Source organism: Fusarium musae, chromosome 10, assembly GCF_019915245.1.
Source record: "Fusarium musae strain F31 chromosome 10, whole genome shotgun sequence".
Classification (NCBI taxonomy): Eukaryota; Fungi; Ascomycota; class Sordariomycetes; order Hypocreales; family Nectriaceae; genus Fusarium; species Fusarium musae.
In genome coordinates this window covers 164,322-187,521 of record NC_058396.1, presented here as the reverse complement: position 1 = coordinate 187,521, position 23,200 = coordinate 164,322, and the positions used below count along the sequence as shown (strand labels likewise).

General features: G+C 44.6%; 7 protein-coding genes across 7 annotated transcripts; 3 read left to right on the top strand and 4 right to left on the bottom strand.

The window, feature by feature from the left end:
- Positions 1 to 29: 29 nt before the first annotated feature.
- On the bottom strand, positions 30 to 4,197 carry J7337_012204 (uncharacterized protein; the record flags this gene model as incomplete). Its single annotated transcript, XM_044829734.1, has 9 exons — positions 30 to 515; positions 590 to 806; positions 883 to 898; positions 998 to 1,133; positions 1,202 to 3,173; positions 3,223 to 3,251; positions 3,304 to 3,906; positions 3,967 to 4,094; positions 4,140 to 4,197. 9 exons carry the CDS (start codon positions 4,195 to 4,197, stop codon positions 30 to 32), a joined length of 3,645 nt encoding a protein of 1,214 aa, XP_044674650.1.
- A 1,073-nt stretch (positions 4,198 to 5,270) lies between these two features.
- On the top strand, positions 5,271 to 6,593 carry J7337_012203 (uncharacterized protein; the record flags this gene model as incomplete). The annotated part of the gene is made up of 2 exons (XM_044829733.1): positions 5,271 to 5,658; positions 5,713 to 6,593. The coding sequence occupies 2 exons, from the start codon at positions 5,271 to 5,273 to the stop codon at positions 6,591 to 6,593; spliced, it is 1,269 nt and encodes a 422-aa protein (XP_044674649.1).
- A 1,334-nt stretch (positions 6,594 to 7,927) lies between these two features.
- J7337_012202 (uncharacterized protein) lies at positions 7,928 to 9,786 on the top strand (the record flags this gene model as incomplete). Its single annotated transcript, XM_044829732.1, has 2 exons — positions 7,928 to 8,134; positions 8,185 to 9,786. The coding sequence occupies 2 exons, from the start codon at positions 7,928 to 7,930 to the stop codon at positions 9,784 to 9,786; spliced, it is 1,809 nt and encodes a 602-aa protein (XP_044674648.1).
- A 132-nt stretch (positions 9,787 to 9,918) lies between these two features.
- On the bottom strand, positions 9,919 to 10,768 carry J7337_012201 (uncharacterized protein; the record flags this gene model as incomplete). Its single annotated transcript, XM_044829731.1, has 2 exons — positions 9,919 to 9,966; positions 10,007 to 10,768. 2 exons carry the CDS (start codon positions 10,766 to 10,768, stop codon positions 9,919 to 9,921), a joined length of 810 nt encoding a protein of 269 aa, XP_044674647.1.
- A 3,194-nt stretch (positions 10,769 to 13,962) lies between these two features.
- On the bottom strand, positions 13,963 to 15,723 carry J7337_012200 (uncharacterized protein; the record flags this gene model as incomplete). The annotated part of the gene is made up of 1 exon (XM_044829730.1): positions 13,963 to 15,723. One exon carries the CDS (start codon positions 15,721 to 15,723, stop codon positions 13,963 to 13,965), a length of 1,761 nt encoding a protein of 586 aa, XP_044674646.1.
- A 602-nt stretch (positions 15,724 to 16,325) lies between these two features.
- Positions 16,326 to 17,090, bottom strand: J7337_012199 (uncharacterized protein; the record flags this gene model as incomplete). Its single annotated transcript, XM_044829729.1, has 1 exon — positions 16,326 to 17,090. One exon carries the CDS (start codon positions 17,088 to 17,090, stop codon positions 16,326 to 16,328), a length of 765 nt encoding a protein of 254 aa, XP_044674645.1.
- A 3,935-nt stretch (positions 17,091 to 21,025) lies between these two features.
- J7337_012198 (uncharacterized protein) lies at positions 21,026 to 21,403 on the top strand (the record flags this gene model as incomplete). The annotated part of the gene is made up of 1 exon (XM_044829728.1): positions 21,026 to 21,403. One exon carries the CDS (start codon positions 21,026 to 21,028, stop codon positions 21,401 to 21,403), a length of 378 nt encoding a protein of 125 aa, XP_044674644.1.
- Between the last annotated feature and the right edge of the window lie 1,797 nt (positions 21,404 to 23,200).

The following is a 23,200-nucleotide window of genomic DNA, read 5'->3' as shown; positions in this document are numbered from 1 at the left end:
ACACAATCCCAATCTTAACCCGATAGCTTTCAACCTGATCCAGTACTCATTTCGTCTTCATCCTCCAACAAAGGGATATCCCAGTCCGTCATAACGCGCACAACGCTCATCTGACCCTCAAAAGAAGCAATGGCTAGCCTAATCTCTTCCGCTCTGGCACCCGAAGCCGCTCGCTGCCTGGTTCTGAGTCTAGCAATGGCCTCGTGAATCCACTCTCTTGCAATTCTTCCTGCCTCCTCCAAGTAGTCTGCTAGCCACTCAACGAAGAACTTAGCCGCTGGGACAGGGAGACCCGGGTGCTCCCTATTCCAAAGATCTTGTGCGTAATCCAACTGTACTACGATGTTGTTGACGATTCTGTTGACTTTGACTTTGACGGTCTCGCCGTTCTCGTCTTCTTCTTCGGAATCCATGTATTCAAACAATGAAATAACTGCTCGAATATGTGCCATCATCTCATCGGTGTCATAAGTATCGAGCCGGTTCAGCGCGAGAGGTTGATAGAGTTGCATAAGCTACATTTTGTAACGTTTCGGTTAGCCTAAGTAACATGGTGGTTGTCGTTATTGAAGGCATGTGGAGTACTTACCCTGCCCTTTACGGCGTTGATGGGTCTTGCAACGATGACAAAGTTTCGAAAGTTGTCCCGACTGCCTAGACAGTCGAACATACGGCTCACCAGATTCTGATCAGACAACGCGCTACTACGGCCCTCAATACGGGGGAAACCGCCATGTAGTGCCCCGAGTCGTAGCGCCTCTTCCCAAAACCTTGCAGGTATCCCATGGTACTCAGACTGAGCTCCACTTTGTAATCTTTTGAGCACCAATTAGCAAGCGACGTCTCTCCCGGCTTTACGATCGAAAAAAGCAGAAAACATACTTTGCAAAACCAGCGTCTGGAAAGAACGTCTTCAAGATGATTTTGTCAATCAGATGCTCGGCTAGTTTCTGGTGTTAGCTGCAGTAACCTTAAAACTGGGTAGAAAGATACAGACTCTGAAAGCCCCTATCCTCCAACGAGACAGACCATGTTGTATACCATAGCCTGGTCTCGTGACAATCTGCTTCGTTGGCAAACCGGACCACCTGAGCATCTGGATTCCTCAAAACCAATTTCTTGGGCTCATCGTGCTGAAAAAGTTCTTAGTGACCTGAAGGCGATAAGGCTCGGGATTGAGCGGCGGTCCAAGTTCACTTACAGCGGGAACGTTGTATTCAATTGTCGCTGAACCTCCGCCTCTATCTGTGAGAGTCACCTCATTATGCTCTGCACCTGCTTGTCGAGCATGCAAGTGGTAATGGAGGTGTGCAACTGAATGTGAGGCCCTACTCATTGATAGGCCACGACGCCTCCTGGCTGCCTCGGGGGTACCAGGCTCGCAAACGCCGTTCTGACATATGGTGTTTGTACAGTTGAATGCCAACGTCCTTCCATCACTACCCTTGCCCAAAATGGCGGCGATCCTGGCGTTGGCCCGTTTAGGATCGCATATAGTGACGCGCGACATGACTTCGGCGTCCTCATCCTCCCACTCGGGCACCTCCTTCTTCGCTTTCTGGAGGGTCTCTACAACCAAATTCGGGTATTCTTCCTCCACAACAAGATTCCATTTCGGTGTGAGTGCTTCCGCCACCTCTTTGGAGATCATGCCAGCGATGAGTCGGGCCAGCAATATAACCACGTCATACGAATCTTCCATTTCTTTAGCCCTTGGGGATAAATTCATGGATATCGATGAGTTAATCGCAAGGTCGTTTGTCGGATCAAAGCGCTTGAAAAGACCACCGTCGTCTTTTGGACAAGTTGGATTCTTGATCCATGCTTTGACGTCGTTCTCAAATGCGTCGATCTTGGGGTTCTCTACCTCGAAAATCTCGGCATAGTCTGTCTTGCAGCAATGAGCCATTCCCCCAACCCCTGCGATAGCACAAGTATCGACCTGGGTGTCAATAGCAACCTGGATACGATCGGGAGGACAACCACTGCGACAGAAACCTCTAGGCATGACCTCAGGTTCTGGCCCAACATTCCTGAACTTCTGGCAATCTGTGAAGCGAAGGTTCTTGTCGCTGTCGTTACAGCAGAACTTACGGTACTGTACACCAGGGACATTGAGACCGAGTTCGTTCTTCGCGTCGTCGCAGTTGCCACCACCAGATCCAGACGCCGAGTAGGCCAACAGAGAGCCCATCTTCTTGTTGCCGAGAGGATTGGGGCAGCCTTCCTGAGCATCGCACTTCGGATACTGACCCCATTCGCAAGTGCCGTAGACCTTTGTACCCACGACATCGGTCTTACAGCAGGCCGTCTGGAAGTTCTGCTTCTTCGAGCCTTTCTTCTTGCAGTAAATCTCGTTCGAGGCAATCTCCGTCATGTCGCTTGGACACTCGCTGCGAGTTGGGCAACGGCCATTGTTATGCCCGTACCAGCCGCACGTGGGGATCTTTGTATCTCCTGCAGGGCAGCAGAAGGTATGGCCTCCGTCGCCGCCGCAGCCAGTCTCGTCGAACATGATCTCGTTCTTGCGCGCACCTGAGTCGCTGCGGGGGATAGCCACCCAGCCCTTGCGACATCCCTCCTTGCAATTGGTCCAGCGACATTGCTCGTTGGGAATCTTCTTGATGTCGTATGCCTTCTCGTTCTCGTCGAACTCGCCCGATGTGGTTTTGCGGTTCAGTGACAAGGCCAGCGCTTTGTTAAATCTCGCCTCTTTGGTGTCATGCGATATGGCCCATACCATGACACCTCCAAGACATCGAGATTTTGCATAGTCCGTCTTGAGTTTGAAGGTGTCCTCGTCATCGTAGGAAACCCATTGGTTACCCCATTTGGCAACTTTGACAGCCTCCTCCTTGTAGAACTCGGGTTTGATGTTGTACTTCTTGATAGTAGTGACAATCTCCGAGTTCAATAGGATGCCCTTCTCGCGACTACAGTCCCCAGCCTTACCCGCTGCTTTAAACAAGCAACCGGGTTTGGTGCAGGTTCCAGTCTGAACCGAGAAAGCGCGACCGTAGAAGCCCATGCCAAGGACGACCTTGTCAGACTGAATGTTGTTGCGCCAAAGCAGATCGAGAGCGAGGTCAATCTCCGTAAGGTTGCTGTGAGCATTGAGAAAGGGCTGTGTGTAGTTTTTGCCTTGGTCCCAGGCACCGTGCAAGTCGTAGGACCTGTAAGAGAAGTTAGTGCGATCACTGAGTAGACGTTTGTGGGACTCACATTATGTTGAAGAAGTCAACCGTTTTTTCCTGTCAACGGATGTTAGTGTTTCCTGAGGCTTCTTGTAAAAAATTGACTTACCAGTTTCTTGATGTCGAACTGTCTCAGATACCAATATGAGGCAGGCAGCGTGATACTGAGACCTTTGTCGGCGGCGTCCATCATGCTCTTGAGCCTCTCCATGAACTTGGGAAAATTGGCAAAGTCAACGGCCCGACCGCCTCTGTCTGTGTCGACAGGGTATTCCCAGTCCAAGTCCAGGCCATCGAACCCGTAGGTACTCATAAACGACACAAGAGACTTCATAAAGGCTCTTTGACGAGGAAGAGAAGCCGCAAGGTCGGAAAACGTAGACGCGGTTGGACCTGGGTCGTTGAAGGTCCAGCCACCAACTGCGATATAGACCTTGAGTTCAGGATCACGTCTCTTGAGGTCGGTAAGACGCTTATACATTCGGATGTCGGATTCTTTGTCTGGCTTTATCTCGAAGGTCTTGGGATCGATGGTAGCGAAAGCGAAGTTGATGTGCGTGTATAGTCCGATCGGAATCTGCTCGGGGGAGAAGGCTTCGCAGGGACGGGCTTTGGCCCATCCCTCAAAGTATCCAATAACTCGAGAGACATCGCCAGTCTTGCTGCAACTGGGCTTCTTGACCTTTTTCGAACCGCAGAAGTCTTTGGTAGTCTTTTCGTGTCAGTATCTCAATCAGAACACTGCCTGAGCAGGGCTAGATGCTTTACTTACCCCACAATATCCGTGCTTGGAGCAACAGACATTGAGAGGGCATTTGTCGTTTTCAGCCCATTTAGAGCCGAATCCAGGATTGCACTCCGACTTGCGATCACAGTCCGATTGACAGTTGGTTCCGCAATCTGTAAAGGGCGTATGTCAGCACCAACTCGGCACGCCATGCATACCAATACTACTCACAATCGGGGCCGAAGCCACAGTTGCCGGATTTGTTACAGCAGCCATTCTTACAGCGTTTGGTTGCGCTGCATGTAGTGTCGTCCTGCGCCGCTACTGCTAGGCAAAGACATAGCAGCAGCAGGCTGAACAGCCACGTGCGCATTCGCATGTTGGGTATCGCTAGGTCAACAAAATGGGTAGTTCACAATAAAGACCGTTGATGTGATCTTGACGCTTAGAAAGATTGAATGAGAGTATTGCCACAAAATTGACAAACTTCTTCGAACACAGCTGGCTCTAGTCTTGCTCAGATAATAAGAAGCTGTACATAGACGGCAAACCCACCATACCTCGATACCTCGGTCTCCATTCCGACTGTCCAGGATGAAGAGCAAACATGGTGATGGATGTTGCTCAATTGCCCAATTGGGTAAATACAGGTAAATACATGTAGTCATTCGGGCCTTCCGAGAGGACCGTGAGGCCATTGGTTATGGTACAAATGCTCGGTCCTCTGCTCGTGTATGCAACTCGCAATTAGCCTCCAGGCATGACCCTTTCGCAGTTCAGGGTCCAGCGTCCCGCATTCAAAGTAACCATAAATCAGGCAAACCTGCAAGGGTCGTGACAGAGTTTAGTTTGAATATTCTCTGCGAATCATTGGCTCGGGGCCCCAACCGCCGCCGACTAGTCTTGTGGGGATGAGGGGCTTTAAGCTAATGACTACAACAAACTAACAACCAACAGAGCGTTACATATGAACGAGCAAAAGTACTCCTGTTTAGGGAGCTCGTTAAAAATTCTTTTTCATCCGGCTTGGCAGACTTGGCATGTGCGATGCGTCGGGATTTGAAGTGATATTGCACATCGGATAATTAGTCTCGGCAGGGGCACAGACACGGGTCGAGAAAACTGCTCATCCAGGATCTTCGTGAATCGTGTTGGCTCTGAGCAAGACCCATACAGATGGCAAGGGCATCGAAAGCCGCTCACCGTGAAGCCTTGAATTCTCCGAGTCACCCGTATATGCTACCTGAATCAGTGGTTTGTCAAAATGGGGTTCTGTTGATCGCCACCTTTGTAAAAGTCGCCTCGCCTTGCTCTCTTGTTCCTCGCGAAGCAGTTGCGTATCATCGACCATGGCTTCAATTCTCAAACTTGCTGCCCTCAGCCTTCTCATCGGTGCAGGTGCTTTCCGCATCTACGAAGCTGAAGACCTCGAGGCTTACGATGTCTCAACAGCGTGTGTCAGCGCCTTGTCTGCTGATATTACCTGCAACCCGTATATCCGCTCATTCATGCAGCCTTCGTACAGAGGGTCGCTGGACAATGTGACGTTCACCGATCAAATCTGTGTCGGAAGCTGTTCTGGATCCCTCCGCAGGTGGTTTGATTCGGTTTCCAAAGACTGCGAAGGCCAGACTCTCGGATCTAGTAACGCAGTTCCTATGCGTTACGGCGGCAACATCTGGGCTGGCTGGAACGAGACTTGTATCAAAGACCCCAAGACCAAGAAATATTGTAATGGTGAGTTGATACATTGGCAAGCTGACCGCACAAAATACTAATGTTGAGGCACAGATATCATTGATGAGTTCTTTGAGCCAGAAGATGGTGAGGATATGCCCCGTGAGGAGTTATGTCACATCTGCTATCTGAGACGCCTTGCCATCATGCAATCCTCTCAGTACTCTATCTATAATGAGTACTACAAGGAAGAACTCGAGCGTGTCTACAAGACATGCGGTGGTTCGGGGCCTACTGAGATTCTACCTCCTGTGAAGCCAAAAGAGAAAAAGCCAGAATTCTGCCTGACTGGCGAATACTACACGACCAAGGGGGGCGACACCTGTGACTCTATCTCTAAAGCCGCAGGTGTATCTGGCGCTCTTCTCTACATGGGTAACCAGGATGCAATCCGTAATTGTCTCGAGGTTCCTGCGGATTTGAAGCTTTGTCTTCCAACGGCTTGCGAGACTTATTACGTGAAGCCTCAAGATACGTGCTTCAGTATCGAAAGAGCACTGGGAATCCGCATGGACAGCATCTACAAGTACAACTCATGGGTTGACCGCGATTGCACCAACCTTCAGGTTGGCACTGAGTTCTACGGCAGGTCCGTCTGTATTTCTCCTCAGGGCTCCAAAGACACCATTGAAGCAGTCTCGGAGGGATCTACGATCAAGCACAAGTTCAGCAGTGGAAACGGACCTGCAGTACTACGTACTGATCCACCGAAAGACGCCAAAGTGGCTGAAGGCACGACTCTGATGTGTGGTGAATGGCACGTTGTTGGAAAGTCGGATACTTGCAATGGTATCTGCAAGGACTACGGAATCTGTGAAGACAAACTGATGTATGCCATTAATCCCTCATTGAATGAGAAGGACTGCGATAAGAGTTTGGTAATTGGTACGGCTTTGTGCGTGGCACCTGTTTCTGGTTGGGATGCTTCTAAGTAATTAGCACGATATTCTTGGACTCTTCACTTGACTATATGACAAGCGATGTAAATTGTCGATATGCTTCTCTACAGCAATTGCAAACTCCTGTTGTCTCTTCACATGGTTCTGACATAGCCGTAAGCCTGGATAGAGTGGCGGATGAGGACAATGATCTTACCTCATATGACTGCGAACACAATAAGCATCGAAATTTAGGTACCGATCCCCAGCGTGTCGGCACATTTCCTTTAGTTGCTGAAAGCCAAGCATTGTGCTGGCCAAATATGGAATACGCGGAAGTCTCCAACAATTCCTGGAAGTCAGCCTCATTAACGGGGCGGGGATCGAGTCTTCAGTGGAGAGACTAAAATCACGGGAGCGAATAGCTGACAAAGGTCCTTTCGTTCCTCGCCTCTAAGGATGTCCCGAACTAATCCAAAACCTGGCTAATCGGACAAACAACAGCTCAAATGAGGAAGGAGGAGGCAAGCCGAGGCTAACAGCTGCATATCCTCGAGTCAGAATCGCCTGTTAGAGACCCAGAAGTAATTTCAGTATGGACGCGAGATTTGCGCGAAGACTGAGATTCTTCGTTGAAGCGTAAAGTCAAAATCTGATCACAGAGGGGCCCAGTGAGTGGGTCGTCACATGCAGCCCCTGTTTAATATGAACGTGCATCAGGTGAAGCGACAACCAACAACCAACAGCATAACAAGCACCAACAGTTTTGACGAGAAAATTTTGCAAAGGCGGAGACTTAACCAAAGCTCTGACCGCAAGAGTTATCGATGCCGCACTGAATCTAACAGAGGAAAAATCCCGCAACATATCGAGACATGACCTACTGGACGTTAAATCTGGGTGTGGAGGATTATGCTTATCTGGATAACAAAAGTCCGGTTAATTTTAAGGTTCTGACAGCCATTCGAGTCACGTCAGACCAATTGACCATTCACGCTCACCGCCTGACAAACCTTATTATGCATGTTTGTAACGTTGTACACTCGTCAGTGCGGATCTCGCGGATGAAAGTCGCATGCCGAAGGTTGAGCCCCATGCAAGGCAGTTGGTCCGTTATGCTAAAACGGCACATTCTATCCTACCGGTATTGGCATGCCTAGTGTCTCCGGAACCTCGGACTTTCATGTCATGAGCAAGTCGACGGATCCATGGCCTGATCTGGCAAGTGGCAGAGTCAGAAGGTCGCGTCGTGATAGTGGTGGCACCGTGAATAAATTAGCATGAATGTCGGGTTGTGAAGGCCTGAGTAGTTTCAAGCCTCCTACGCAAGTTGAGCATCGGATTGACCTTCTTGTGCAGAATTCTTCGACTTACTGGTTTCCCTGTCAGTCATGCATCTTTCCTATTTGCTTGTCCAAGGGCTCTTGGCTGTTTCTGCGGGAGCATCTCGACACCGAAGAGTCCGCCGACAGAAAGGGCCAACTGATCCAGGTATTCCTTCAGACTGCACCTACTGGGAGACAGTGGAGGCCGACGGTCAGGATTGCACTTACCTTGAGGATCTCTGGGAGTTGGAGCACGCTACATTTGTTGAATATGTAAGTATCTCGTATGATACCTTGAGTTATCTTTTGCTAACAGATCGCAGAACCCTAGTGTCAAGGATGACTGTAGTGGTATTCAACTCGGACACTCGTACTGCGTTGAAGTCAACAATGGGTTCCCTCGTGACGATGATCCTCCCAAGGTGACAGGCACTAGGGGTACCGGGCCCGAGCCTACACAAGCTACCAAGCCCAGTCCTACCCAGGACGGACTCATTGACACTTGCACATCGTTTTACGAAGCCAAAAAGGGAGATACTTGCAACAAGATCATTGCTCAGTACAAGACCTTTGACTTTGATGACTTCTTCAAGTGGAACCCGGCAGTCGACAAAGACTGTAGCGGCATCTGGGCCAATACTTGGTACTGCGTCGGTGTTCCTGGAACGCCTACGAGCCCGCCAACCAAGACAATTGTGACTACAACCAAGCCAACTGGAGCACCAAAGCCCAGTCAAACCCAAGAAGGGCTTATTGAGAGCTGCACGGCCTTCCATATGGCTGAGAAGGGCGACACCTGTGCCAGGATTGTGTCAAAGTTTGGCACCTTCGACTTCGACACTTTCTACAAGTGGAATCCGGCAGTGGGCAAAGACTGTAGTGGCATTTGGGCAAGTTACTACTATTGTGTTGGTGTTCCGGGTACCGCTACCGTCAAGCCCTCCGCTACTACACCGAAGCCGACGGCGACTGGAGGAATTGAGACTCCATCTCCCATTCAAGAAGGTTTGGTCAAGAACTGCAACAAGTTTCATCAGATCACTTCGACCACCACTTGCTCCTCCATTGAGTCGTACTATAAGCTACCGCTCGCCCAGTTCCTTGCTTGGAACCCCGCTGTTGGAAAGGACTGCACTTCTCTCTGGAAAGGCTACTGGGTCTGTATCAGTGTTGAAGGCTACAGGCCAACCACTACGACAACAGCCAAGCCCACTATCACCAAGCCTGCGAATGGCATTACAACGCCTTCACCAATTCAAGACGGCATGGTCAAGAACTGCGAGAAGTTCCACCAGATCAAGTCCACTACTACCTGCACCTCCATCGAGAACTACTACAACCTGCCGCTCTCGACCTTCCTCTCATGGAACCCTGCTGTTGGAAAGGACTGCACTTCGCTTCTTGTCAACTACTGGGTATGCGTTGCAACTGTCGGCTGGAAGCCACCTACGAAGACGACTACGAAGGCCGCCACAACAACCAAGGGCTCCTCTAACGGGATCAAGACACCTCCTCCTGTGCAGCCGGGCATGGTAAGCAACTGTAACAAGTTTCATATGGTTCAGAAGACCACGACCTGCGATTCTATCCAAAACTACTATAAGATTTCTTTGGCGGACTTTGTTAAGTGGAATCCTGCAGTTGGGTCGAAATGCACTGGTCTATGGGCAGACTACAATGTCTGCGTCGGGGTTATTGGAGGTACTCCTACCAAGCCAGACAACGGGGTTAAGACGCCCTCGCCGATTCAGCCTGGGATGGTAAGCAACTGTAAGAAATTCCACCAGGTGGCGTCCACAACGACATGCGACTCGATTCAGAAGTATTACAAGATCACTATGGCTCAGTTGGCGAAGTGGAATCCGGCAGTCGGCACTAAATGCACCGCGCTTTGGGCTAAATATTGGGTTTGTGTTGGTGTGTAGATAGAAAGACATGGATCACTAGACGATAAACTCAATTTCACGTACCTTTCCCACCGTATTAGCGGTTCATCTCGAGTCCTATTTGTATCAAGATGAACGCCTAGTTAAAACAATTGCAGGTACGTGGTTCAGTTAGTTATGGACATAATGATTTGCAAGGAAGTAACATTGAATCTTCATCTATCATAAGTTCATGGTCAAACCGGAACCGAGGCCTAACAGATACACTCAATGGATCAGCCACCTGAGCCTCAGAGCAATCACGCAAGGGAGGCATAGACATGTCTCCAATCCAGAGGTAGGTTTCCAAGTCCTTCTCTGGGCCTTCAAACCCCAGAGAATAATACTTGTTGGTGTCCATCACCTGTGAAAGCAGCAGTGCTTCCCATAGCTCAAGCAAGCGGCCTGTTCGCAGCCTGACCCAACCCCAGCCACCGTGTTCGATACGACCTTCCCAGTCATAGCCAAGTGCCTTGACTACAAAATCCTGCCGCGCGATACCCTCAAGTACTGCCTTATCGGCGACCAGTACGAAACAGAATGACGCGCCTGCCACCCTCTTCTCTGCTTCGGGGTGTTCTTGTTGACAAACCTCCCGTAGACCCTTAATATCGAGGTCTTTCAACAGCAACTGATCCTCTCTGGGAACCAGTCGAAATAGGCTCTTGAAAGTCTCCAGTGAGGCCACATACTTGGCTTTATCTTTATAAGGGCCCATATAGCAATTTCTGTCCATCTTCCAAAGTCGTTCATTCTCGTGATACCCAACAGACAACAGGGTTTGCTGGCTAAGGACTTCAAGCAGAGTCTCCCAGTGCTTGTCAGATTCGGTGCCGTAATATGTACGGTAAATCGTGAATCCCCAGTTTTGGTAGTAGTGGAAATTCTCCGGGCGGAATCTGTTAATTGGAGGGCCTTTCACAGTGCCAGACTGTCGCGGGGGCTTCCATAGGAAGTCTAAGATCTCTGAAATCTCGGCCATTATCGCAGTTGCTTGTAATTCTGTAACTAGAGAGTTGCGTATTGTGTTGCGGCTCGCAATGCTAGCTAAATAAGTTTGGGAAAAGGAAGGAGAGGGGAACCGGCCTGATTTATAAAAGAACGGGCCCCACGTCACGTGAGATGGCCGCTTCCCTGAACTCCTTGATTTCGATAATTACATGCAATGTCTCGGTAACCGTTCCGCGTATGTTCTACAGCAGTCGAGGTCGCGTCTTATTAAGCCACTAAGCTCTCTCATTCCAAACTTAAGATAAAAGGTAAATAGAATTTGACTTGGCTTATGGCAATGGGTTTCGAGCACATAGTATTCTTTTGCATGTTATTGTACTTTTTCGAAGGTCCAAGGTAGTTGTTATCTAGATGTGTTATTTGCAGTTGAGACTTGTGGCGAGAGCTTAGTCCGGCAGACAGAACTTAGAACTTAGCTCTCTTTGTATTCCCCGCATCTCCGCTGTGCGGGCTATTCGAAGCTTTTGAATCTCAGTTTCAATCTCAGCCCAATGGTGTTGACCACTGTAGTGGCGGTATAGAGGTCGTACTTCAGAACAACAACCAGTTGCTGGCAGCGAGTCTTCTCCTGGCCAGATGCACTTTTCAAGTTCTTCCTCAGGTCCGAGGAACCATATAATATCTCGATCCATCTCTTCGCATAGCACAAGTGATTGCCATAGCTCCAACAAGTACCCAGTCGGTATTCTCATCCAGCCCCAATTCATAGACCTATCCCACTTATAAGCAACTGCTTTCACAACGAATTCGCCCTCGGCGATGTTCCTTAAGACAGCTTCGTCTGCAACAAGTACGTATTGGACGCGCCCCCCCACTGTTATGACCTTCCCTTCCTTGTTTTCCTCAGCGGATATTTCCCGAACTTGATATATATCAAGACCTTCAAGTTCAGGACCTTCTCGAGCCTCGAGATGGAACAGCTTCCTCAATCTTTCCAGGTCTTCCATATACTGTTGTTTGTTCCGGTGATGATGAATGCGCCACCTATTATCAAGCTCATACTCCCTATCCTCTTCAAGGTCACGAAGGGCAAGGTACGTCTGTCGTTTCAGCGCATCCAGTAGCATTGCCCAATGCTTGTCAGACCCTTCGCCATAGTAGGTGCGGTATATGTTGAATCCCCAGGACTTGTAATAAGCGAAGTTTTCGGGATGCGTCCGATCTTTATGAAGTCGGATGGCAGGGTACGGAGGGGCCTTCCATAAACACTCGATTAGTTCAGAAACGGTCGTCATGGCTTCAAGGATGCGAGGTGTTGGTGGTTGTTATATTTTTGATGACTGAAAAAGATTCTATATGTGACTGGAGACGTGTCCTTTCCAGATTCAAGGCTTGTACCCACATCACGTGCACTACCTCCACTCTATCCTTCTCGACCGCACTTATTTTACGATTTATAAGTATCCCAACAAAAAGGGATAGCCGGTCGATCCGTAGATAAATTAGTCGGCGTGTGAATCAGGCAAGACTGGTTGACATCACGCCGTATGAGTCGTGGATCGCGCTTCGGCATCAACGAAATCCACGAACTTACTACTCGTGTAGTCCCGATCCACTAGCAGACATTTCGCCAAAACTTAGATGGGTCATCAAAGACTGAGGTAGAGTAAAGCATGCTTCGAGAAGAGAAATTATTCCAGGTCAACAGATCTCTCCAGTCTCAAGACTGTTACGGAAAGATCTCTAAGGTCAACAACCTTTTCAATGTGACTGTGGCAAGACAGAGGAAACACCAACACGTGACTACCTCCTTACTGCAGATTTGTAAAACTTGCGTCTTCTTATAATAACGCGTCAAGAGAACGGGAACTATGAGGAAGCTAAGATTATTCTAAACTACTACATTCATCTATCTATAACTCTTGAGCTGGCCTAGTTGGCTCGTACGTAATATCCCAGCCCGGAATAGGAGCACCACGCAAGGCCTCTCCCGGGACCAGGTTTTTGGTACACTCATCGTTATTCCGGGACATAGCACGGTTTATCTCATACATAACCTCCTCCTGGCAGATCTCATATGCCTTGTACTAGTGGCTTTCCGAAAGACGACGACACAGAAATGGGAGGGACATGAATATGACTAGATAGAGGATTCCATAGTTGATCCCAATTGTGTATTCCCCGCCTGTCCTGTTTGCCTAGAAAGTTCGATCAGGTCTTTGACCAGTGTAATGGGAAAGCAACGGACGGAATTCAGAGAACCGTCCTGTACCCGGAAGAGAAACGTCTCCAGGCCATATATACGTATCAAGATCCTTCTCGGGCCCGTTGAATCTGAGAACTGACTCCGTACCGAATGAATGCCGGCTGAGAAGCATCCATAGGTCTAGAAGGTAGCCTGTTGGTATTCTCATCCACCCCCACCCGGAAAAGCCCTCAGACCAACTCAGGGACACTGCCTTAACAACAGATTCTCCGTTCGCGATATCCTTCAGCACTGACTCATCAGCAACTAAAACAAACTCGTAGAGGTAACCAGCCATGGCTTGCTCGGTCCCCAGGCCCTCATCACGACATAACTCTCTCACGCGATTGATGTCGAGACCTTCCAATAGCGACGCGTCTTCACGTGCGTCAAGGTGAAAATGATTCTTGAGCAGCTCAACGTCGCTATGGTCTGTATCCTTTTTATCCTCAAAGTATCCAAACGCAAGCATAGTTTGCTGCTTTAAGGAACTTAGGAGTGTATTCCAATGACTGTCAGACTCCGGGCTATAGTGCGTACGGTAGATTGTGAAGCCCCAGTGGCGATAATACTTAAGATTGTCAGGATGCTTCCTGCTTTTATGTTGCCGCTGGACACCTCGTGGGGGCGACCAAATATCCTCAATCAGTTCTTCGATGAATGTTTTCATGTTGGTGGTGGGAATTGTGGGATTTGTAGGCTGTTATACGAAAGGTTAAGCAGGAACCCAGAAAGAAATTGGAAAAGACTTTGTTTATCTGTTGGCCCTTTATGTAGAGGGTTAAAAAGGACAGTTGCCAAGACCTGAGCCGGATCAGTGTTGATCCGCCGTAGGCCCACTCTTCGAGAGTGCTCCGTGAATATTAGGTAGAGTGCCGAAGAGTAGAGAGTATGTCAAAGAAGATTACAGACAATACATTCCTATGCGGATAAAGTTGGTTGGTCTGATGATTGATTAAAAACTAATATCTTAAAACGCTCTAAATCTTATGCATCCTTGGTCCTCTTCGATTTCCAGTTTGCTTTGGCGGGCCATCCAACTCTTTCCATCCCTGCCTCGTCTTGTCACATATTTCTCTTGGGTCCAGTCCCTCCAAGTCTGCCAAGTCCATCAAATCCACCCCTCCAGCCTTTACCAGTCTTGATAACATATCCTCCTGCGCCTTAATTCTTTCCGGCGACTTGTAATCCTTGTTGAGTCCCAAGTAGGTACCAGCAGCAGCTCGGTGAAGGGCTGTCTGCCCGTTCAAGTTCGGTAGCGCAGGGTCAGCGCCGTGAGCAAGAAGAAGTAACACGACATCGGCCCATTCTAGGTTCGCCGCTGCGATATGCAGTGGCGTATCACCGGCCATATCGATGTCGGTTGGAGATGCACCATGGGCGAGCAAAGTTTCTACTGTAGCTGTGTTTATGGGATTCTTTTTGCGATAGTATACTCTATAGTCATCACCATCCTCGGGACGGAATACGGTATGCAGAGGTGTTTGACCTTCTGTGTTCTGTATCCTTGCATCGCCGCCCCTGGCGCAAAGGAGCTGGATTATAGGAGTGTACATCTTATCGTATCGACTTGGTGACCGGGTGGCGTAGTGTAAAGGTGTATTTCCATCGTTATCGGCGATGTTGATAACGGTTGGGTCCAGGTCCAAGAATAATTCAATAATATTTGTAATGCTCCGTGCTTTATCGAGAACAGCCGCTTTTGAGTATCCAAAGCTCTCCTTTGGCAAGGAGCATTGAGTCACCCAATGGAAAGGAAGACTTCCACGACTGTCGCGTTGCCAAAGAACATCCAGGATATCCACATCAGCACCCCGACAATCAATAAGAGTCTTGACAGCTTCGAAGTTTCCGTAAGTGCAAGCAACATATAGTGCATTGACTTCGAAGTTGCTGTCAGGTATGTTCCAAAATTTGTGCTCCCATTCAAATCTTGTCACCTTAGTGTAAATATTGGCACCATCGTCGATGAGCCTTTTGAGCAACTGTGAGCCTGCCCACTCCGCAGCCAAAGTCAGGACTGTGTTGTGAAGTTTTCCATCTCCGTATGACACATCAGACGCGGAGGCACCTCGGTCTAATAGCAGATTTATGATTGCCTCGCTTTCCGCAGGTCCAGGTAGTCCCTCTTGTGCAGAAGTAGGCAAATCGATATTATAGGCCGACGCAGCTGATAGTAATGCAGTATGATCGTTCTGGTCGCGTTCATAGATGCTGGCGTATCGTGGTTGGTTATCGAGTAGAAATCGGACTATATCGACCTGGCCATGGTGGGCGGCTTCGTTCAATAACAGACCTTGTTCAGGATCGATTCTGATTTTCATATCTGGATCCTTGCCCTTCGTGCAGTGATTCAGAAGAATCTTAAGCACACCAAGACTTCCCCGAGAGGCTGCTGACATGCAGTAGTTTATGTCTACGACAATGTCACAGTTGCATTCGTCTGGAAACAGATGTCTGTCTGGGACGGCCCATAAATCGTTTGCGGAAACCGGCTCCAACGAGATAGCCCAAGGTGCAATCGTGAGATATTTCTGAAGAGCATTGGTATCATTCTGCACAACGATCTCATACAAGAGTTCAAAGTATACAGTCTCATATAAGATTGAACCATCCGAATGAAGCATCGTCATGGGCACTGGACAAAGTCTCTCAAGTCCTTGACTTTTGTACTTGGCGTTTGGGTCTTCAGTGAAACGACAATAAGGGGGCTTTTCTTTTGTGTCGGTAGACGAAGACATAGTCATAGATGGATGGATGGATTAGTTGAAACGAAAAGAAGAGGTTTGATAAGAAACTACAATTATATGTTGGTTGTAGGATATACTTATGTGAAATCGGCAGAGATCCGAGCTTCCAGCAGTGGAGCCATGGTCGATGCAGTGAAGCGGGTCAGGCCCGGCGAAGAGTCACAGCCCGAGCTCAAATTACGTACAAAAAAGGGCATAATGGAACTCAATCAATCACAAACTTGTGGCTGAGGCACTGCAAGCATCGCTCAGTTTTTGTACGGCAAGCCCAACAACCTACTTTGTCATCTTTGTCTCTCCAGGCGCCGATTAATGGCTAAGATTCATTATAATTCCACAAAGCTAAGCTGACAAGAAGATAAGAGATGAGTAGGTAGTGAACAATATACGTTGAGTCGAGAGCACATGTCAAGGTTTGTTACCGCGACTACGAGAGAAATTTGCATGGGGGCCGTAATAAGTTGCAAAGGCTTTGGCTCTGTTGATATGATAAGACCAGGCATCGTGAGATTCGTTATGTATTCTCGTATCAAAACTAAGAAGTTATTTCCTTGCCTAGACGAAAATCTTTCTGGTTAGTTCGTAGACCATCCTTAATACATGTCATCCTGTTGGTTACTGTAGAACTTCCTTCGACGAATTTCTGAATAACGCCCAGTACCGTCAAGTCCCACATCCCCAGGCCAGATACTGTTCGCAAGTTCTGCTTCAGATCCACGGAAGCTAATACAGAACTCAGTCCGGTATTTGTTCCACATCAAAAATGTCCACAAGTCTAACAAATAGCCCGTTGGGATCCTCACCCATCCCCATCCCGAGTGACCATCCCACGACAATGAGACAGCCTTGACAATGAATTCACCGTTTTCTACATTTTTCAAAACAGCCTCATCGGCGAGCAAAACATAGTCGAATAGATAGTCTGCCATAGCTCGATTCTCGGGGGGCCTCGTGCTCACGCGAAGTTTCCGATTGGCTTTCTCTACAACTTCAGTCTCTTGGAGCTTTTCGGCGTTGCAGAATTCCCGGAGACCTCGAACATCGAGACCATCTAGCTTGGACGGATCATCTCGGTGGTCGAGATGAAATAACTCCTGAACCCGTCGCATATCATCTTGGTCTGTTTCCCCGTCGTCCTCGAAGGCTCCGAATGCCAGCTTAGTCTGATGCCTCAAGGAGTATAAAAGGGTTTTCCAATGTTTATCAGACTCTTTACCATAGTAAGTGCGGTAGATGGTGAAGCCCCATTTGCGGTAGTGGTGGAAGTTGTCGGGGTTCTTTCTCCCACCAGGTGCCAGCTCGGTTCCGCGCCGAATCTGCCAAACCTCATCCATCGTTTCTTTGATGATTTCAGACATCTGGACAGAGCTTGATTATGAGGTTTTGTCTGGTGAAAGTTGTGTCATTCGAGCTGGGTGTCAGAGGTGTTGGTTCACGAGTGGTGGGGACAAGGAATCTCCACGGATGTGAGCTTGAGAAGAAGGTTACAGCAGAGATTTAAATTGGCTTAATTGATATGATTGAAACAAGAGCAAAGTCATGTTGGTCCACACGTGTAAGATAAGGAAAGTCACGTTGAGATAGCGTGGTGCTGTCGATTCGGAGTATAAATTCCCCGACATAGGCGAATGTGGGGTGTAATAGAACAAAGACATCCAGAAGTCATGATCATTTGCAGACAAGCTGCAAAGGTCTCAAGTCATACTGCTTACTCACCGTTCACTTAGAGTCATATATATAAATCTAGACATAACTTATGCAATTATCATACTACTGCACAACTACATTCCAGCTGCACTACTCTTGTTTGCGCTATGCTCCATTTGAAGTACCTGCTGATGACTCATTCACAACAGCAAGGGGATCACAATTATATTTATTTAATCCTCAGTAGTCATGTATAAAAAGGCTGAACTTCTCTTGATCGCTTAAGCACTTGACAAAAATGCCGCTCCCACTGCCTGAAGATAGGTCACCATACGCCAATTTCATTCGGGGTCCGAACGAGTCTCATAATGGCGACGAGCCTCCTTACATACTAATGACTATGGTAGATAGCAATGGATGTGTTCTATGCAAAATAGATCAGTTTGATCTCCCTCTTGCAATCATATATCGGGATGATGTGACGATCCTTGAGCGGTATCTCGACATTGCGCCCTGGGCTACTGAGGAAAATGAGGAGCTTCCTCGCTATCACTCCTTCTTCTACACTGCTGTCTCTAACGGCAGCCTTGGTGCTCTTAAGACCCTTCTTTTATATCGTGAAAAGACTAGGGGACTGTACCAAAGAATCACCTTTCGAGAACGCGGATTCACGCTTCTCAATAAAGCTGCAAGACGGGGCTATCTGGAGATAGTAGACTTTTTACTCAACAACCAGTCACTTTACGCTGATCTTCATGAGCGAGATTATGCTGGCTGCACTGCTATTGCTGCTGCCTTAGATCTGTATTTAACTAGGTTCTCTCTGCTAGAATAAGCTTATAGCTATAAATCTTAACTATAAATAATACTTTAAGCCTATAACTTAAATATTAATACTATAATAACTAACTAATAGTTATAGTAAAATATTAATATTATTAAAACTTAAAAAATAACTTATTTACTAACTATTATAAATTATAAAAAGATTTAATATATTTTTTAAAATAATTAAATATAAAATAATAATAAAATAATATAGTAATATATATATTTAAATAAAAGCTTATTTATATAATATATTTAAATAAAGTTTAATAGTAATATATTAATAAAATTCTTTTTAATTTTAATAATATTAAGAATTATTAATAGACTTTAAAAAAAAATAGCTTTAAAACTATTAAAAATAAAAAAGATAAAATTTTTAAAGTTATTAAATTTAAAAAATAAAAAAGGCTTTTAAATAACTTTATTTAGTAATTAAGTATTTTTAATATATATACTTTTACTTATATTATTTAAAGACTTTTTTAAGAAATTAAAAAAGCTATTAAGTAAAAGAAAAAGGTATTAAAAGCCTTTTTTAATAATAAAGCTAGATATAAAAAGACTATAAAATTAATTAAAAAAAAAATTAAAAAGTAAATTAAGTCTTTAATTAAAGTATAAAAAGTAATTTATTAAAAGGAACTTTTTATAAATATAATATATAATTATTAAAATTATTAAGAAATACTAATATATAAAAAAAGCTTAACTTAAAGAAAGTTTTATAATAATATATATATTAGTACTATTAAGGCTAAGAGAAGGTTTAAAGTAATTAGAAAGTAATAGTAATATTAAGTTTATAAGTTAGTTATAATATTAAAAAATACACTTCGGTTTTAATATAATAGGATCTGTATTTAACGAGATACGTCGAGGCGTTTAATTGGCAACCTTCTGTTGACAAGAGCGAAGCTGTGATGAACTTGTTGCTGGACTGGGGTGCCTGTCCGACAGACGTGGTCTTACGGGCTCATCAAGACTCATCATGGAAACCGGAAACGGTTCTATCAATGGCATCTGAGTGGGCAAGCGCTGGGATGATCGACAGGCTCATTGGTGGTGGCGCAGATGTCCATGCCCGGTTCACGAAAGAATCGGTTTAACTACGACTGTCCGACGAGCAAGACCACATCAACTACAACGTCACTGCAATTCACATGGCCGCGTTTCGTGGTAATTTCGTTGCCCTTGAGACTCTAGTCGCTCATCATGGAGACGCAATGGATACGCTGGAAATGGTATCCTATTGTGACAGTCGAGGGGCCACGCCTCTTCACTGAGCTACACGGAATAACCTGTATAATCCCAATTTACACGAAACTGCACACAATGTTAGAAGAATGATCGACCTTATACTGAAGAAAGTCCGTGCGGTGGTCAATATGAAAGATATTGAAGGTAACACGACCTTGCACTATACTGCTTCCTACTCCAGTAGAAATGGACAAGTTTTTGTACCGGTTTTTGAGACCCTTTGCGACAAAGGCGCAGATGCAAGTATACGCAATAATCAGGGAGAGACACCGCTACATAATATGCTCGCCACCGCAGATAGGACAATCAGCGAGCAGATCATATCTCTCATGCTTGCCCATGGCGCAAAGATCAACGATATCAACAATGCTGGAAATACCCCTCTACACATTGCAGCTCGAATACCGGATGATCATGACGTGATAGCTTTTCTTGTTAAACAGGGCGCTGATACTACTATTGGCAACTCAAACAATGATACCTGCCCATATTGCCGCTTCTGGCCATGTATCTATCCTGGGTCTGGCGGAGAAAGTCGAGATACAGGATAGGGTTCTTGCAACTCTAACAAACGCTGGAGCATTTGGGCTAATGGGCCTGGCCAATGCAGAGGGGAAGACACCAAGGCAAATTTGCAAAGCGCAGAGGGACAAGTAGGGGAAGCTGAGGATAGGGAACGCGTGATAAATATGCGCCGTGGATGAAACTTGGCAATTGCCGCCCCTTGCTCAGTTAGCGAATGTCGAATGATCTCATAAATGGAACTTGGAATATTACGCTCTATTGGTGAAACATTGTCGGTGAGTAGTGGAGCAATAATACTGAGTAGATAAGAGTCAAGTTAGCCTTTTCAAGTCTCCGACTGTATCTACTGTGGATTGAAACACGATATTTATTCCATTGTAATTATAATAGACTCTTTCGCTCACCGAGTTGAACTGTGCTCTTGACCCGGTTGGGTTTAGCATGCTAATCGCGTTCAGAAAGCTTTGCGATGGATTACAAGGATTATGCTCCTTCGTTGATAAACCCAAATTCTGGACCTGTTGCATATTTACAAATGGAGGACTGCTTTTTCTTAAATGACTGGATCATATCGAATGCTATATGGCCAATCTATCTATCTGAATTCGCTCCTTTTCTTCTATGGAGTTTCTTATTATTTAGTGCATATCTAGGGACTAAGGCTGGGACTTTTATATATGCGCGAGCACTGTCGAAACCGCCGTGCCGCAGCCAGTGCTACGATCATCACAACTAGTGGATTCGGGTTTAATGCCTATTGCGCAGCGCGTACGTTCCTTATGATCCTGCGGATACTCAAATCAGGATCCAAACATCCAGGCTAAAGCCTTGACGACTACTCTATTGTGTACAAGTAAATTCAAAGATGGTAGTGATCTTCCTCAACACATATAAATTCACAGTTTCCAGCAGTACCTACGTAGTTCAGGACACAAACATTCATCCTCTTTGAGCATTGTCCTCTAAACCTCAACTTGCCTCTCTATCCCCCAACCATTTCATACAGACCACAACGCATCATACCCCGTCAAACATGAAGATGTTCCGTCTTTCCGCACTCCTCGCCCTGTCCCTCGGCGGCCTATCACTTGCCAGAGAGTATGGACAGTGGGGTGTCTATGTATACAGCGACCGAAACTGCGAGCACCAGCTTGGCCAGTGGCGAGATGATCAGCTGCCAGAATGCATCAGCCTCGACGGCTATCCCGATGTTCTCGGCATCAGAACCGACATCCAGCACCTGGGCCCTGTCGAATGCGGGTGGAATGTCGTGACTTTTGATAATCCCACTTGCAGTGGCGAGGGTAGAGATATTAGACTGAATGACGTCTGCGTTGACACCCCGTTCTTTGGAGATTTCAAGAAGCCTGTCAAGAGCTTCATCGTTGGCAAATTTCCCCTTTGCGACTAGACTGGAGAATCAGTTTGGGAATTGGTATCGGTGTGGACAATGAACTGCTCGGCTTTTCTAGCCGGTTAGGTGTGGGTTTTTCTTCTAGTAACCAGTTTTCCCACTACCCTGGCTGGCTATGCTTGAGTAGGAAGCTGTGATGATATTGTATTAAAGGATAGCATTGTGTTAAAACCGAAGTGTATTTTCTAACCTTATAACTGACTTATAAACTTAATACTACTACTACCTTCTAATTACCCTAAACCTTCTCTTAGCCTTAATAGTATTAATATATATATTATTATAAAACTTTCTTTAAATTAAGCTTTTTTTATATATTAGTATTTCTTAATAATTCTAATAGCTTTATATTATACTTAAAAGTTCCTTTTAATAAATCGCTTTTTTATAATAGTTAGGGTTTTTAAATAAGTAAATTAGCTATATTAAGTTTATATTTATAAAATATATAAGGCATTATATTAAGTATATTAAGGTATTATATCTCTTAATAATTAATAGTATAAGTTAGGCTTATTAAAGTAAAGAAGTATTATTAATAGCTAGTAAGCTAGGTTCTATTTACTACTAAATAAATATATATATATACTTAAGTAATATATAAGTTAAATAGGGTCTATTTAACTCTATTTATCTTATTATATAAGTTAAATAAGGTAGGTTTAACTTATTTATAATAGTTAGTTCTATAAGTTAAATAATATATATTTAACTTATATAAAGTAAGTAGTTCTTAATTAAGAAAAAAAGGTAAGGTATATATATATATATATTAGAGTATATTAAGTTATAATATAATCTTTCCTCTCTTTAAAGTCTTATCCTTAAAGCCTATAAGTAACTAAATATAAAATCTAAAAATATATACTAAACTTACTTTTATAAATATTTTTTATATTAATAATATATTTAATTATATTTCTAAATATATTAACTATTTTAAAGTAACTTTTAATTATTATAAAAATATTTTTAATTTAATTTATAAATTTAATTTTAAAATACCTTAATATTTAGCCTACTTTTATATTAATTATCTTTAATATATAATTTCTAAAAGTAAATAGTAATATAATTTTTATATTTTTAAAAAATATACTAATTATAATTTTAATAATATAACTTCCTAAGCTTATAAATTCCTTTTATTTTTCCTTTTTTTCCTTACTAACTTTATAATTATATATATATTATATAAAAAAGACTATATAAATAAGTAAAAAAAGTAAGTAAAGGCAGACCTTTAAGAAGCTTTAGCTTAGCTATAGTATTTATATTATTAAAAAAAGTATTTTTATAAAAAGGCTACTAAAATAATCTATTATAATTATAAGGATTTAAATAAGTTAGAAAAGCTAGAAAATTAATAGTCTTTTAATTATTAGGCTATAAAGTCTTTTACTTTTAATAATATCTAGCTCTTAAAGGACTATAATATTATTAACTAAAGCTCTATACTTAATTCTTATTTCTTTAAAGTTAATAGAAATTCCTTAAGAATTGCTAGGTATTAATAAGGTATTTTAGTAATTTTTATATATTTTTATTTTTTAAGTAATTTTTCTATTTTACTAAATATTCTCTTTTACTATTTTTTACTTATATTTCTTTAATTACCTTTATTTTATAAAGTTCTAGTTTATTAATTTCTTTTAGTTTATTACTAATTTTAATATATATTATATTAGCTACTAATTTAAGTAATATAATATAAAAGATTTTATAAAATCTAACTCTTATTAATAGGTCTAGCTTATAGTTATTTTTAAAGATCTTTTTAATAATTTTATAAAG